The 14820-nt window shown below is 44.0% G+C and overlaps 1 protein-coding gene across 1 annotated transcript in view; it reads right to left on the minus strand.

Annotated features, from left to right (window-relative positions):
• Nucleotides 1–14820, minus strand: part of sas (stranded at second transmembrane protein) — a 248683-nt gene that overhangs the window by 55721 nt on the left and 178142 nt on the right. The window contains exons 3-6 of the mRNA XM_080285319.1: nt 11953–12795; nt 10410–10459; nt 8342–8446; nt 7307–7454 (exon numbers count right to left, since the gene is read on the minus strand). Coding sequence (XP_080141445.1) covers nt 7307–7454; nt 8342–8446; nt 10410–10459; nt 11953–12795 — 1146 coding nt within the window. The remainder of the gene's footprint in view (nt 1–7306; nt 7455–8341; nt 8447–10409; nt 10460–11952; nt 12796–14820) is intronic.

The raw sequence follows: 14820 nt of genomic DNA on the forward strand, positions 1-14820 counted from the left end.
TGGTTTTTCACTATGGTTACCACCCAACGTAGTAATGATATCCTGGTTTTTCACTTAGAAGGAGGCAGCACTACATCGAGTGAGGGGATGGTAGCTGCCCCCACTTACCACATAAAACACAGTCATTCGAGAAAAAAATAAAGAAATAAAATAAAAAAAAGTCGAGCTCCGCACCTGATGGCTCCGAATTCCTTCACGAGCAATTAAGCTTAATGATAGTACTGCCAGCCACGGAGGCCTGGAGGAGGGGGGGGGGAAGAGGAGGGGACGGGGAAGAGGAGGGGATGGGAAGAGGACAGGGGGAAGAGGAGGGGATGGGAAGAGAAGGGGGTGGGAAGAGGAGGGGCTGACGAGGAGGGAATGGGGAAGGGGAGGGAAAGGGGAGGGGATGGGAAGAGGAGGGGAGAGGAAGAGGAGGGGAGGAGGAGGAGGAGGAGGAGGAGGAGGAGGAGGAGGAGGGGGAGGGGAGGGGGAAGAGGAGGGAAGGGGAAGAGGAGGGGAGGGGAAGAGGAGGGGAGGGGAAAGAGGAGGGGAGGAAGGGGAGGGGAGGGGAGGGGAGGGGAGGAGGAGGAGGAGGGGGAGGAGGAGGAGGGGAGGGGAAGAGGAGGGGAGAGGAAGAGGAGGGGAGGGGGGAGGGGGTAACAGGAGGGGGAATAGTGTGTATGGGGAGGGGGGTAACAGAGGGGTGTGGGAGGGGGGAGGGGGTGTATGGGGGGAGACAGGAGAGGGGAGGATGATAAGAATGGAAGGGAGAAAGCAGGTGGGGGTAAAAGAATGAGAGGGGGAGTAAAAGGGGGGAAGAAAGTGGGGGAGGAGAGGGAGGAGAGGGGTAGAGCCTGAGTGGGGGGAGAAGAGTGGGGGAGAGAGAGAGAGAGAGAGAGAACAGGAAGGAGTGAGTGATTTTGAGCGAGGGCAAAGCAGAGGTCAGTACAGTGTGTGTGTGTGTGTGTGTGTGTGTGTGTGTGTGTGTGTGTGTGAGAGAGAGAGAGAGAGAGAGAGAGAGAGAGAATAAAGGAAGGATGAAGGGACACACTCGCAGTCAAACACAAGGATGACAAGTGTGAGAAAGGAAAAAAAAACACGGCAAAAAAAAACAGGAAAGAGAGGCCGCTACCCCTGTTCCACCTGGCTGCTTGCTGAAGGAGGGGCAGGACGGGAGGGAAAAAAGCAAGGAAAAAAGAACAAGGAAAAAAGAACAAGGAAGAAAAGAGCAAGGAAAAGAGGACAAGAAAAAATAAGGGAAATAAAGAGCAAGGAAAAAATAAAAGAAAAAGAGCAAGGAAAAAAATCAAGGAAAAAGAGCGATGAAAAAAGAGCAAGTAAGAAAAGAGCAAGGAAAATAAGGAAAAACAACAATAAAGAGCAAGGAAAAAATCAAGGGAAAAGAGCAAGGAAAAGGGCCAGGAAAAGAGAAAGGGGAAAAAAGCAAGGAAAAAAGAATAAGGAAAGACGATTAAGGAAAAAGAGCAAGGGAAAGAGCAAGGGTAAAAATCATGAATAAGAGGGAAAAGGAGCAAGAGAAAACAAAGGAAAATAATAAAAAAGAGCAACAAGAGCAGCAAGGAAAAAAAGAGGAGAGATAAAAAAAAAGCATAGAAAAAAACACACGAAAAAAAAGCAGGAAAATGGTAGGAAAAAAGAGCAAGGAAAAAAGAGCCGGGGAAAAAAGAAGGAAAAAAGAGCCGGGGAAAAAAAGAAGGAAAAAAGAGCAAGGAAAAGAGCCGGGGAACAAAAGAAGGAAAAAAGAGCCGGGGAAAAAAGAGCAAGGAAAAAAGAGCCGGGGAAAAAAGAGCAAGGAAAAAAGAGCCGGGGGGAAAAAAGAAAGAAAAAAGAGCCGGGGGGAAAAAAGAAAGAAAAAAGAGCCGGGGGGAAAAAAGAAAGAAAAAAGAGCCGGGGGGAAAAAGAAGGAAAAAAGAGCAAGGAAAAGAGCCGGAGAACAAAAGAAGGAAAAAAGAGCCGGGGAAAAAAGAGCAAGGAAAAAAGAGCCGGGGGGGAAAAAGAAAGAAAAAGAGCCGGGGGGGGGGAAAAAGAAGGAAAAAAGAGCAAGGAAAAAAGAGCCGGGGAAAAAAGAAGGAAAAAAGAGCCGGGGGGGGAAAGAAGGAAAAAAGAGCAAGGAAAAAAGAAGACTTATTTTCCTCATTATTTTTTACTCTGCACTTCAGGTACAAAAGGAAGCTGATGTGCACAGTACATACGAATTTCAGAAGTTCAAAATCAGCATCTGTTTACCCCTCCGATATCAAGTCTGGCTACTGATAGGCAGATAGATAGATACAGATAAATTGATAGATAGACAGATAGATATAGAGTTTTTATCTACCTCCAAAAGAAGTCTAGTTATTTTTTTTGCCTTCCCGCCATAATAACGCCTCGACCTTGCTGTTGTCGTCACTCTTGTTGTTGTTGATGGTGGCGGCGGTGGTGGTGGTGAAGATGCGAGACAGGAAGTGACGTCACAACTTTCCCACCCTCATCTATAATCCCCTCGTCGCGCCTCACCACAAAATTTACCCCTTCAGCCCGTGGACGTCAGGTATATTATAATTTTTTGCGTATACGAGTCGGTTACGGACGCTCACCAACACGTTTTCCTAAGCGATTTATTTGGCTTATTACACCTTACTGTCTTTCTCCGTGTTCCAGAAATCATTCCAATATCGCCATCCTCTGCATAAATAACGTACAAAAGGACATCAGGCGGTCGTATCCAAAAATAAATCGGTAAGGTAGAGGTGTTGGGGATATTCCTTAACCGACGAGAATGCCAGTCACGGCCTTCAAAAAAAAAAAAAAAAAAAACAAGTTCATTGCTAGGGGATCTTCTCAATAAAATCGTTTAACACCAGCAAGAATGAAATAAAAAAAATAAAAATAAAACTCTACAAACAAGGGCACTCCTAAGCTGAATAAAACCGTCTGGGATCATGCAACTCACTGAAATCGTCCTGAAACTGAGATTGGCCTAAAGGGGACAAGATTCAAATTACCGACATTTAACCGTGACAGTTTTATTTTTCTAACTAGGGAGGTTAGATATAGCCTAAAATAATCCCCTCACTACCACAGGGCCCTTCTAAGTTGAATAAAATCGTCTGGAAACATCAACTTGAAATCAACCCGCAAAGTCGACTCCTAGAGGACGCGATTCAAAATTAACGTACACTACCGACAATCCACTCCGATAGGCTAGACTTTTCAAACTGGAGGGGTTAGATACAGTCTTTCTGAACCCCGTGACTACCATGGGGCTCTTCTCAGCTGAATAAAATCGTCTGGAAGCGGCAAATCACTGTAATCGTCCTGGTGGTTAGGAGGCCAGCCCGGGAAAGCCACAGTTCAAGGCTTCCCCAACGACACAACCCTAATGATACACCGTACACTCATATTTTCTCAGCTGATCCATTTGGCCTTGGGAGCGAAGTTTATTAAGGGGCAACTGGCAAAACAATTCGCTACGGAAGAGGCGTTACGAACCCATAAACCCATTCAGAATACACTTTACCCTGATGATATACAGTCACATTCATATTTTCTCAGCTGCTAGACTTGTCCCTGGCAGAGTATAGGAGGTGGAATGTGTGATTTGTTATATTCCTGTTTAATATCATCATCATCCTTTGCACCTAAGTGTTTTCGTATATAAAGGTGACACTGCTTCCTTTTTCATCATCTTCCAGTATGTTACCACTATGCCGGGAATCGAACCCGTGACTCTCAGGTGAGACCCAGGCAGCAATCCACTACACCACGACCAGGTAAAAGTTATCTCACGTTGTCACAATCTTGTAACCAATGTACCCCCGCCACCACTGTGGGCATCATCATCATCATCATCATCATCATCATCACCTCACTGCTTTGTTACCTCCGCCAACGAGGGTGGAGGAGGTTATGTATTCACTTATTCGTGTTTGTTTGTTTGTCCACAGTTTATCTCCAAATGTTCTCAATGAATTTCAACGAAATTTTGTGGAAGGATGGGCCAGGGGCCATGGAAGAGCCGTAGTATCCCGCACATTATCTCCAAAAGTTCTCAATGAATTTCAATAACGTTTTGTGGAACAGTGGGCCATGGGACAAGGAACAACTGACTAAATTTGGGGGCGGATCCAGGTCCTATGTATTCCACACAATATCTCCACGAATCCGGATCCGAATCCTTTTTAACCGCAATGGCATTAGCGGAGGTAAGTGCTCTCTGAATGCTACTAGTTATATATATTGGTAACACGGCCCTCGCTTCCTATTTCCCGCATCCTGTGAGGGGTGGCCTCAAAGGAAGAAAGATATCTAGGTGAATGACCCTAGTCAGCAACGATTCCTCTTTCCAGAACAAACCAGCCCATCTGTGGATTTATTTATTTATTTATTTATATCGGTGTCTACTTTGGCCCGTACTCTCGTCGGGCAAGGATGCTCCCCAACATCTTTTCCTTAGCGGTTTATTTTTGGATTCGGCTGGTTCTTGTCCTTTTTGTACGCAGTTTATCCAGGGTATGGCGCTATTGGAAGGATTAACATAACACAGAATGGGACAGTAAGGCGTAATAAGCAAAATAAATCGCTTACGAAGAGGTGTTAGGGAGCTTTTTTGCCCAACGAGAATATATATATTTTTTGGACGATTTTTCTGAGCTCGCCGACTGGGCTACATAATCAGTGGTGGAAAATCAGTGGTGGAAAATCAGTGGTGGAAAATCAGTGGTGGAAAATCAGTGGTAGAAAATCAGTGGTAGAAAATCAGTGGTGGAAAATCAGTGGTAGAAAATCAGTGGTAGAAAATCAGTGGTGGAAAATCAGTGGTAGAAAATCAGTGGTGGAAAATCAGTGGTGGAAAATCAGTGGTAGAAAATCAGTGGTAGAAAATCAGTGGTGGAAAATCAGTGGTAGAAAATCAGTGGTGGAAAATCAGTGGTAGAAAATCAGTGGTAGAAAATCAGTGGTAGAAAATCAGTGGTAGAAAATCAGTGGTAGAAAATCAGTGGTAGAAAATCAGTGGTGGAAAAACCATTACAATCTCCTCTACCTGGCACCTGTTGTTTTGAAAAGGGTCAGTACTGTCTGGTATACTAATTAAGATTAGGACAAGAATTTAAAGAACTGAGCATTTTTATTAACGTAACTGGTGTCCTGGTATGGAGTGGAGAGGTACATGAGAGAGGGGGGTGTGAACTGGGAGCAGGGCAGTGAAATGGCGGGGGACGTGGAGGCGATTAGTTTGTGGCCACCCCGTAAGGGATTAAGGCGTCTGGCAATAGATAGACAGAGATAGTATTTTAGTGAGAGGGAATGATTCAGAGAGAAAGATCTAGGAATTTACAGGATTATTTAACATTATTATTTATTTTTCGAGAGAGACGATAATTCAAACGTGAGGATCAATTTTCAGAAGAATTTAAAATATTTTGTTTTTACGTTTCACTCTCCTTGTTTTCTAGTTAGGGAGGCTGAGTCAAAGGTGAGGATTAAGATTACTGAACACAGGCACTGGCATGAGGTACCTCCAACGCGGCTATACTCATTTCACTCTAACTCGGCCTAAAACTGCCCTCCCCCATCTTCAGAGCTGAGTTTTAACAAGAGATTAACACTGGAAAATTATACTAGTCACGAAGAAGTGCTATGGGAAGAACGTAGAGCCGCAGCATTGTCCTATTCTGCCACTGAACTTCAAGAAACAGGATGCAAATGGACGAAAATCTGGGCCATATTAAGGTGAAATGAGTATAGGCTGTTGACACACACACACACACACACACACACACACACACACACACACACACACACACACACACGACCTTTTGGCGGAGGGGTTTGGCAAGGACACACAGGACGCACGAGGGGAAAAAGTATTTGTTTTTATACCCTGTCCACACCACCACCACCACCACCAACAAGGCCTTGGCGTATATGTCGCAACACTCCTTTCAATTCAACCTGGCTCAGATTTTCGTCCCTTTGTAGCTAATTTCACGTATTCCAGTGGCATATTAACACTACAACTCGACAGACTTTCCATAACACTTCTTCGTGACAAGCACCGGGTTCTAGTGTTCACCTATTGCTACAAGTCGGCGTTCAAATTGGAGAGATGGCGATTTTAGGCCAAGTTAAAGAAAAATCATTTAGTAAAGACGCCTATGTCCCTACCTACTTCACTGCTACTAAAATAACAAACCGAGAAGAAAGTAAACCCACACGGTGATTTATTTACTTATTTATTTATCTATTTATTTTTGATGATAAAACAGCGTCAGTCACTTGAAGAACGTCGAGGTCAGGCCGAAAACTCTCATTAATCATTTTTGTTTGTCAGTAAAATTCCTCCCATTGTATTATTCGTGGCAGAGTAAGGACGTGAAAACATAGCCATTGCATATACTGGGAATAATAATAATAATAATAATAATAATAATAATAATAATAATAATAACAGGTGATGCTTCTCTTCGAACATGCATGGAAACAAATATGAAAAGGTGGAGAGATATTACGATAAGGGTAATGAGAGGTAATATGTCAATAGGGATAGGGTGTGTGTGTGTGTGTGTGTGTGTGTGTGTGTGTGTGTGTGTGTGTGTGTGTGTGTGTGTGTGTGTGTGTGTGTGTGTGATATGTATGTAGAAAGATGTATAGACTGATAGATATAGACACATACGAGTAGAGATACACAGATACACACAGACAGACAGATAGATAGAAAGATAATTATACATACGGTAGATGGATACATATATGGACAAATAGACAGACAGACAGACAGATAGATAGAGACATAGATATATAGTGATGTGGTGGAGTGAATGATGGCCTTCCCTCGCTTGCATGACCGCCAGGGTATAATCTGAACACATCACGGAACACAAGAACAAAACATGAGGAGATACGAGCACGGAACAGAAGGAAGAAGTAACAGATAAAATTCCGGTAGCACTGCAAAAATAAAAATAATGCTCCGACAACCCCTCCCTCCCTCCATTTTCCCTCCATTCATACATTTCCCCTCCTTCCCTTCCTCTCCCTACAGGACTTCCTTAGCTGACGTTGTGATATCAGAGCCCTAAAACTTGGTATCTTTCTTTCCTCTCCTTCTCTGCAGTCTCTCTCTCTCTCTCTCTACATGCGTCTGCTTCCATACAACTCGCCCCCATCTTCTTCCTCAAACATACCCCTCCGTACATTTTCTCTCCCTTTCCTCCCCTTCCATATTCCCCCACCTCCTCCCTCTCCCTCCAGTACGTGCATTCCTTTCCTCCCGTTACATACTCCTCCATCTCCTCCTCCTCCCTCTCCCTCCAGTACGTACCTTCCGTGTCGAGGGTGATCTTAGCTGACCCTCCAAACGCTCCTGTCCACTTGAGGGTGTACTGCGTGTTTGGTTGTAGACCTCGAAGCACCACAGAGTCACGGCCAGCATCAACAGCCTCTTGCAGCCACTCAGAGCTATCCACAGCCTGTATAAAAACATCATATAACAGTTAGATTTCACACTAATTAATCATATAACAGCTGGATTTCACACTACCGTAGAGACTTATACACACTGAAGACACCATGGCACCTTACACACACACTTATAAACTATTTTTACTACAGACACTACGAGATATTCACAGCCTGTACAGAACCATCACAGAATACTTCGACATCACAGACAACCATCACAGCAATTACAGCAGTTTAGGTCCCACAGAAACACGTACTGTATACTAATTTTACTGCAGACACAGCCCTCCACACCGTACATAAAACCACCAGAGAAGAGTTACACATTACACCCGTTACCAAAAAAACAAACAGATACGAGTACGAAAGAATTTATACGAAAGAATTTAGGATACAACAACTGCCACACTAACTTATATACTCCCTTACTACACAAAACCATCAAAAAGAACTCTGATATTACACTACATGCCATAGAAACTTACATGCCACTGCACCACATTATCTCACAAATATTTTCATAGCAAAAGTACATACAACCTCTCTATCTGATACGCTTTACGTGAGATGGCATTTAGACCAGCGGCTGTCACAGAAACTTATATACCATTTTTTTTTACTGCATAGGTAATTGAGTAACAAAATTATCTCCCCTAGTAACTATCACAGAAAACTGTCAATAATTAGTGACAAAAATATCCTTAAGTTTGAATATCGGATTGAAAAGATTAACCACGATATATCATACAGTGGCAACTGCCTCACGATCCATACACACAATATAACGAGCAATGCGTTTGTGACTGACTGACTGACCAACCACCTGACTGACTGACTTTGTGCTCACTGACTGACTGACTGACTGGCTGACTGACTGACTGACTGGCTGACTGACCTTGTAGTAGAGTTCCCCGCCTTTGCTGGACGGGAGGGTGATGGTGGAGGAATTGTGATTAACCTGTCGCACCTTGAGAGCACCAACACCTGCCTTGCCCTCCACCTGTGATGAAATAAATATAAGGTTAAAGATAGTATTGCTCTCTCTCTCTCTCTCTCTCTCTCTCTCTCTCTCTCTCTCTCTCTCTAAAAGCACACTGCACGTCTCCCAATCATTCCGGCAACATTTAAAACCGTAAGACATTCTAAAGACTGCACTTAAAATGGATATAAACTGCTCTACAGAATTCTGAGAGCAACGTGGGCGAGAAAGCAGACATATTCTCACCCTGGTTATACATCTCAAGAAAGTCACTGAATATTCGTCACCATCAACCTCAATTATAAGACTACGTGCCTGAGGGAGCGTTCGTAAAGGATTTTGAACAATACATACGGTCAGCAACTCATCTTTCATTCATCTTTCGTCCTATTTCTTCATTTTTCAGTATTGACGCTAATCTGCTTTTGAAGACTCTAGTGGCTATTCATCTTTCATTCGCCTTTCGTCCTATTTCTTCATTTTTCAGCATTCACACTATTCTGCTTATGAAGACTCTAGTGGCTATTCATCTTTCATTCACCTTTCGTCCTATTTCTTCACTTTTCAGCATTCACACTATTCTACTTATGAAGACTCTAGTGGCTATTTTTTTGTAAGTCCATTCTCACTCGTTTTTACTTTCAGATGTTTTTTTTTTTTTTTTTTACCGATAGTTTGTATGATTCGTTAGATTCTGACATTCTTTTCTATTACAGGTGACGCCTAATTGACCTCGAAGCTTATTAATCACCTCAGATCAATCAGTGAAGGAAATGCAATAGAAGGAAAGTTATTTACACTGATAACTACTTCTATCTATCTACTGCCAGACGCCTTAATCCCGTAAGGGGTGGCCACAAATAAATCGCCTCCATGTCGCCCTGTCCCCCGCCATTGCACTGCCCTGCTCCCAGCTCACACCCCCCTCTCTCATACATCTCTCCACTCCATCCCATCCTTGGCCTCCCCCTCCCTCTCCCCCCCTCCATCTCACTCACATACACTCTCCTCGTCAGTCTCTCACTCTCCATGCTCTCCACATGTCCAAACTTAATGGAAAAAAATATGTATCTTCTGAGAGTGGACCTGTAAACCAAACTCAAAAAACCGTATTCATTCAAGCAGTATTCATTCAAGCAGTTATGGCTATGAAGAATCTGATGGCTCTATAACAGAAGATGAAATGATACGGTCACTAAATTCACCAATATTCATTCAAGTTTGGTTGTAAAAAGTTTGGTAGCCGCGTGAGTCAAGATGAACACATATACAACCAAACAAACAACTTCTATTTATCTATCTATATCTATCTAAATATCTATCTATCTATCCATCCATCTATCTATCTATCTCTCGCACTATATATCTCTGTCTATCTATTTATTTATCTATCTGTCATCTCTCTATAGTCGATGCCTTAATTCCAGAGGAGGTGGCCACAAAACTATCTATCTATCTATCTATCTATTTATCTATCCATCCATCTATCTATCTATCTATCTATTTATCTATCCATCCATCTATCTATCTATCTATCTGTTTGTTTATCTATCTACCATCTATCTACCAATGCCTTAATTCCGGAAGGGGTGGCCACAAACAAACTCCCCCCTCGTCACCCTGTCTTGCGCCATCAGACTGCCCTTCCTTCAACCCACACCACCCTCATATACCCCTCCACCTCATCCTCGGTTACCCCCTCCCCCTTCCCCTCCACCTCACACACATATACTCTCCTAGTCAGTCTCTCATTCTCTCCACATGGCTAAACATACAACATAAACCTGTATTGATGGTGGGAAAGAGTTCGTATTTCATTTTCCTTGGCGAATCATTCTGGATATTACATTTTTGCTTCTTCTTAATATCGACATTCATATCAGTAACACACAAGGGGATACTGAGGTGCAATATGCAGAATAAATCGATAAGGAAGAGGTGTTACGGCATTCTTGAGCTCGAGAAACACTGGCATGAGACTCACCTTTGAAGGCTCAGTGGCGGGCTGGTCCTCGCGGGTGCTGTTGTCGTCATCTGGCGGGATAGGCGGACGTTAGACTCGTTTCCCATTTTTTAAAACAGAAGATGAACAGAGGACGGAAAAAAAACAAATTAAAAAAAATCCATACACCAGATTAAAGGTGTCCTCTGTTCATTCAAAAAAAAAAAAAAAATCGACTTTGGAAGATATCAGTAAGAGTTAATAAATTGAAGACATGAAGATGAGTATTGTTACATATCCTTTCCTACGGTGATGTCTTCTGTTTGATTTCTTGCTACCGACAGACGATTTTACGATGAATTGACAGGATTCAGCTTAGGAGAGACTATAAAAACGGAAGGGTTAGCTAAGGTACAGCCTTCAATAACCTCTTCACGACAAGAGGCTCTTCTAAGCTGAATAAAATCGTCTGGTGGCGGGAAGAATGAAACAGGAAAGACACTGTACTGAAGAGGTATTGAGGAAATCCTATGTCTAAATCCCATAACATCGTACCAATGGACTTAACACTATGTACACCTGGCAAGTGACAAAAATCGGTACAAATAATCAGACAGAAATTAACTGTGGAAATACTATGTACAAAATTTTGAAATGACAGATATGCAAGGTAGAGATCATTCCCCTCTCGAAAATTTCTTGGAATGTGACAATCATTGGTGCTCCGATCAGGGCAAATTCGGTGAAGAAATAAGTATGTACAAAATTTTGGCATGACAGATGTGCAAGGCAGATATAAACCCCCCAAAACTGAACAAGAACAGTGCAAGCAAGAGGAGTGTCCTTATGTTGTCAATGCTGTCGCGGGTCATAGGGTGAGGTGATGTGTGGGCTGCATCAGGCAAGGTGTGGAATGTACAACTGCTGATCAAAGTTTGGGTGGGTGTGGGTGAATCCGGTCCCCAACTCTTTTTAAACAACGAGTTTCTAGACAAGTGGCAACGCATACTCAAACATTTCTGCTGTGTGTGTGCGTCGCTACGTCTCTACAAACAGACTTTTCCTTAAAACAGATGGAGATTAAATTTACCTACCCTTACACAGATTTCCATGAACTTTTATGGGTGACACAAGTACCGGTACCATCAAAACTGAGCAGGCCACGGACTATGCAAGATCCCAATTTCTGATAGTTTTTATGGATCCTTTGTGAGCGGTGACCCTAAAAAACTAACATGCTTTACTCATGTTATCGATTTTATAAATTAATGATCCATGCTTCTCAGTTTCTTTACATTATTACCTTCTAAGTTTTAATAGCATAACCGGTAGAGTGTGGGTGAAGGCAGGGAGTGTGATCGTTCTGAATGTGCTATATCAGTGAGTGGTGAGGGGCATGACTGTGAGTGCTGGTTGTGGGAGATGCTACAGTGAGGAAGTGAGGTGGTGGTGGTGCTGAATTGATGGTCATATAGCGTTACGTCATCTGTGGTCTGGTGGCAGTCGTGTATGGATGGGTGGATGGCGCCATGGGGGTCGTTTGGTCCTGTCCTTCGCTGGGGGATGCCTCTGGTCGTTATCTTACCTGGGACTTTCTTGCCCTCCCTGGTCAGAATGAGGTCATTATGAGGCGCTGGTGTGGGGTCAGTGAAGGGGTACGTAAGGGTCTGTCCTGCCTCCGTCACCACCTGCACCTGCTCCTGCACGGTGATGCGGTGGATCTGTTCGCCAGCGTCATCATACTCCACCACCACTCCAGGTTGATCCTCTGTGGCAGGCTCAGGACTCGGTGTGGCCAGGGTCGTCACCGCCTCCACCTCCACTGTCGTCGCTGGTTCCTGAGGGGCATCTCCGGCCTCAACTGGGATTACTGTTGTCACCTCTTCAGGTTCCGTAACAGGATCTGTCGCAGGGATGGAAGTTGGTGTAGTTGTTATTGTGTCCTCAAAGGGTGCATCAGAAGAGGCGGTTGAACTTAAGCTATGTTTCTTGTCAAATGGTTTCTTCTTTCTATTCTTATTGAGCTCCTCCTCCAGGTCTTTGAGTTTCTGTTGGTATTCATCCTGTGTGATGGGCTGGACACCGTCTTGGGACAGAGCACGGCCAGTGAGCACAGGTGGTTGATCACTGACCGCGTCATTCCCCGTGATGGGTTTCGCGAGGCTCAGGGCAGGTGAGGTGAGGAGTGAGGGTCGCGCCAGGCTGTTGGCACATGCCACCACCACACAGCACTCGTCCGTGCCGGGGCGGTTGCGCAGCTCAATGCACAAGTCCTGGTTTGCATGCTGACCGGCGGGGAAGAGGCCAGGCGGGCAGGTGAGTGGGGTGCAGGTGAAGGTGCCACCAGGGCCACAGCGGCACTGGTCCTCACACTTGCCGCTGTATCGAGTCTCACCCTCGGCGTACAGGCGACCATCGTACTCACACCCTGGAGAACACCACTAGTGGGACAGCACGCCAACACGGGTCAGGGCATGTCAGTCAAGCGGGGTGGTGTTAGCAGCGAGGTGGCACGCCCATCACAGGACATTATCGTCACGAACTGACACGGCTAAACTACACTACACTGCCCATAAACACACACATATGGACACGGACAAAACATCGGTGCGAACGAACAAGGCATCATGCACAAGTAGTGTCAGAATTTAATACAAACATAACATACTAAGAAAGCACATGGACAACACAACTGCTGCATAACATCTAACTACCAACTGGTTCTACACACAAGCGACTCCTGTTGGTGGTATACTGGCTGGTAGGCCACAGGATGGTGGGGTGGGGTGGGGTGTGTGTGTCCCATGTCTGGTGCCGGCGAAGGGTCTCCTCACTGTTAAGCTTTGTTACTTTCGGTGGCGTAACTGATAAGGTGGCATAGTGTGGGGATTATCAAAATGCACTGATAAAACCTGGGCATTTTGCAGTTTCACACAGGTTTTAGTACAATGCAACGTAATGTATTTGTTGTATAAAGTCATCACATTTTTCTCCTATACACCTCCCTCGCTCCTCAAATTTCAATCCCCTAGAATATTTGAGTTTGTTTATACTGGCGATGGCGTCCCACAAGCGAGTCTTCACCGTTAGTTTCCCCACCAAACCCTTAGCTTTTTGTATAGGCACTCAGTGAGGTTGGGAAAGCTGCCAGTCCTTCGCTACGGCATCAGGTTACGACCGGAAAGTTGCCCCATCCAGACAGCTGTTAGGTTAATTTAAGCTTACTTTTAAAACGAGTCTGTTGCGATAGATATGAACGTCAGTAATGCATGGATGTACCACTGGGAAAACCTACTTTCATCTAAAACTTGCTCTTTGGGTGAAACTGCAGACTGACCCAAAACGTACGGCAAACGTTTGATTCTTTTAATTATTACGGCATATTTAATGGACATAAAATATCTGGATTCACCACAAAACACATTATATCCAGAAGGTCTATTGATACAAGTGGAAATAATGGGTGGGAACGAGAGACAGGCTGGAGCTTGAACCGTTTACTTTCTCTAACGCTTCGGGCGACACAGAACCCAGTCTCTCTGAAGGTGGGTTCTGTGTAGGCTTAAACGTTAGAGCAAATAACAAATTCAAGTTCTAACCTGTGCCTCTCGCCCACCCAACATTTGCACAATATACCAGTAATTTCCTATGGACCTTAAACCTCTGTAAACATAAACTAGTATCATTAAAGCCGATACCTTAACTTAGAGTGATTTTTTTGACATTGGTCGAGTAGCTTTAACTTTATTTAACTAAAGCAAAAAGAATCAGGAGTATCAATAAAGCAATCAAGGTTCAAAATCACAAAAGAATTAAGTTATTGACAGGGACACGTCATGAGGTCTTGCACAGCACCGCCACTGGTTGATAAAAGGTTCAGTACGTGAAATACAAAGCGTTACTGGCTGAAGTCCTGGATCACAATGGCAAGAGCGCAGTCCCATGACAAACGATTTATAACCACTCGTGCCTGCATTCAAGTCACACTCCTTATACCGTGCTTCACTGTCTAGCCTCAGGTTTGGAATTAAAAACATAATCTCAGGGCAAAAACATAAATAATTCACACATAACACCATCACTCCATGTTCCCTCCCCAAAAATTGAGCAGTAAATATAATGAGCCAGGCCAAAATTCTTACACAAATACGAATTTTCAAATTCCTTTACCCCAGGACTGTTTTTTTAGTATAGAACACGAACTTATATTAGGAGACATTTTAAGAGCTGGTGTTTTAGAGTCTGCTTTAATTCTGATCTCTCCTGTGCTAAATAAAACAGTCTGACGTTAGCTCAAACAAACTGAAAAACGGTGTTATCAAGGGTGAAAGGTTAAGCAGAGGAATGTATGCGGCACCACAACCTCCTTTTAGTCAGACTGGGGTGGGGTGGGGCGGGGTGGGCTGGATGTAGCTGAGTTCTGTTGATTTCAATTGCGCTGCATTGGATGGGT

Source organism: Coenobita brevimanus, chromosome 105, assembly GCF_032717465.1.
Source record: "Coenobita brevimanus isolate Jiangsu-jjx chromosome 105, ASM3271746v2, whole genome shotgun sequence".
Taxonomy (NCBI): domain Eukaryota; kingdom Metazoa; phylum Arthropoda; class Malacostraca; order Decapoda; family Coenobitidae; genus Coenobita; species Coenobita brevimanus.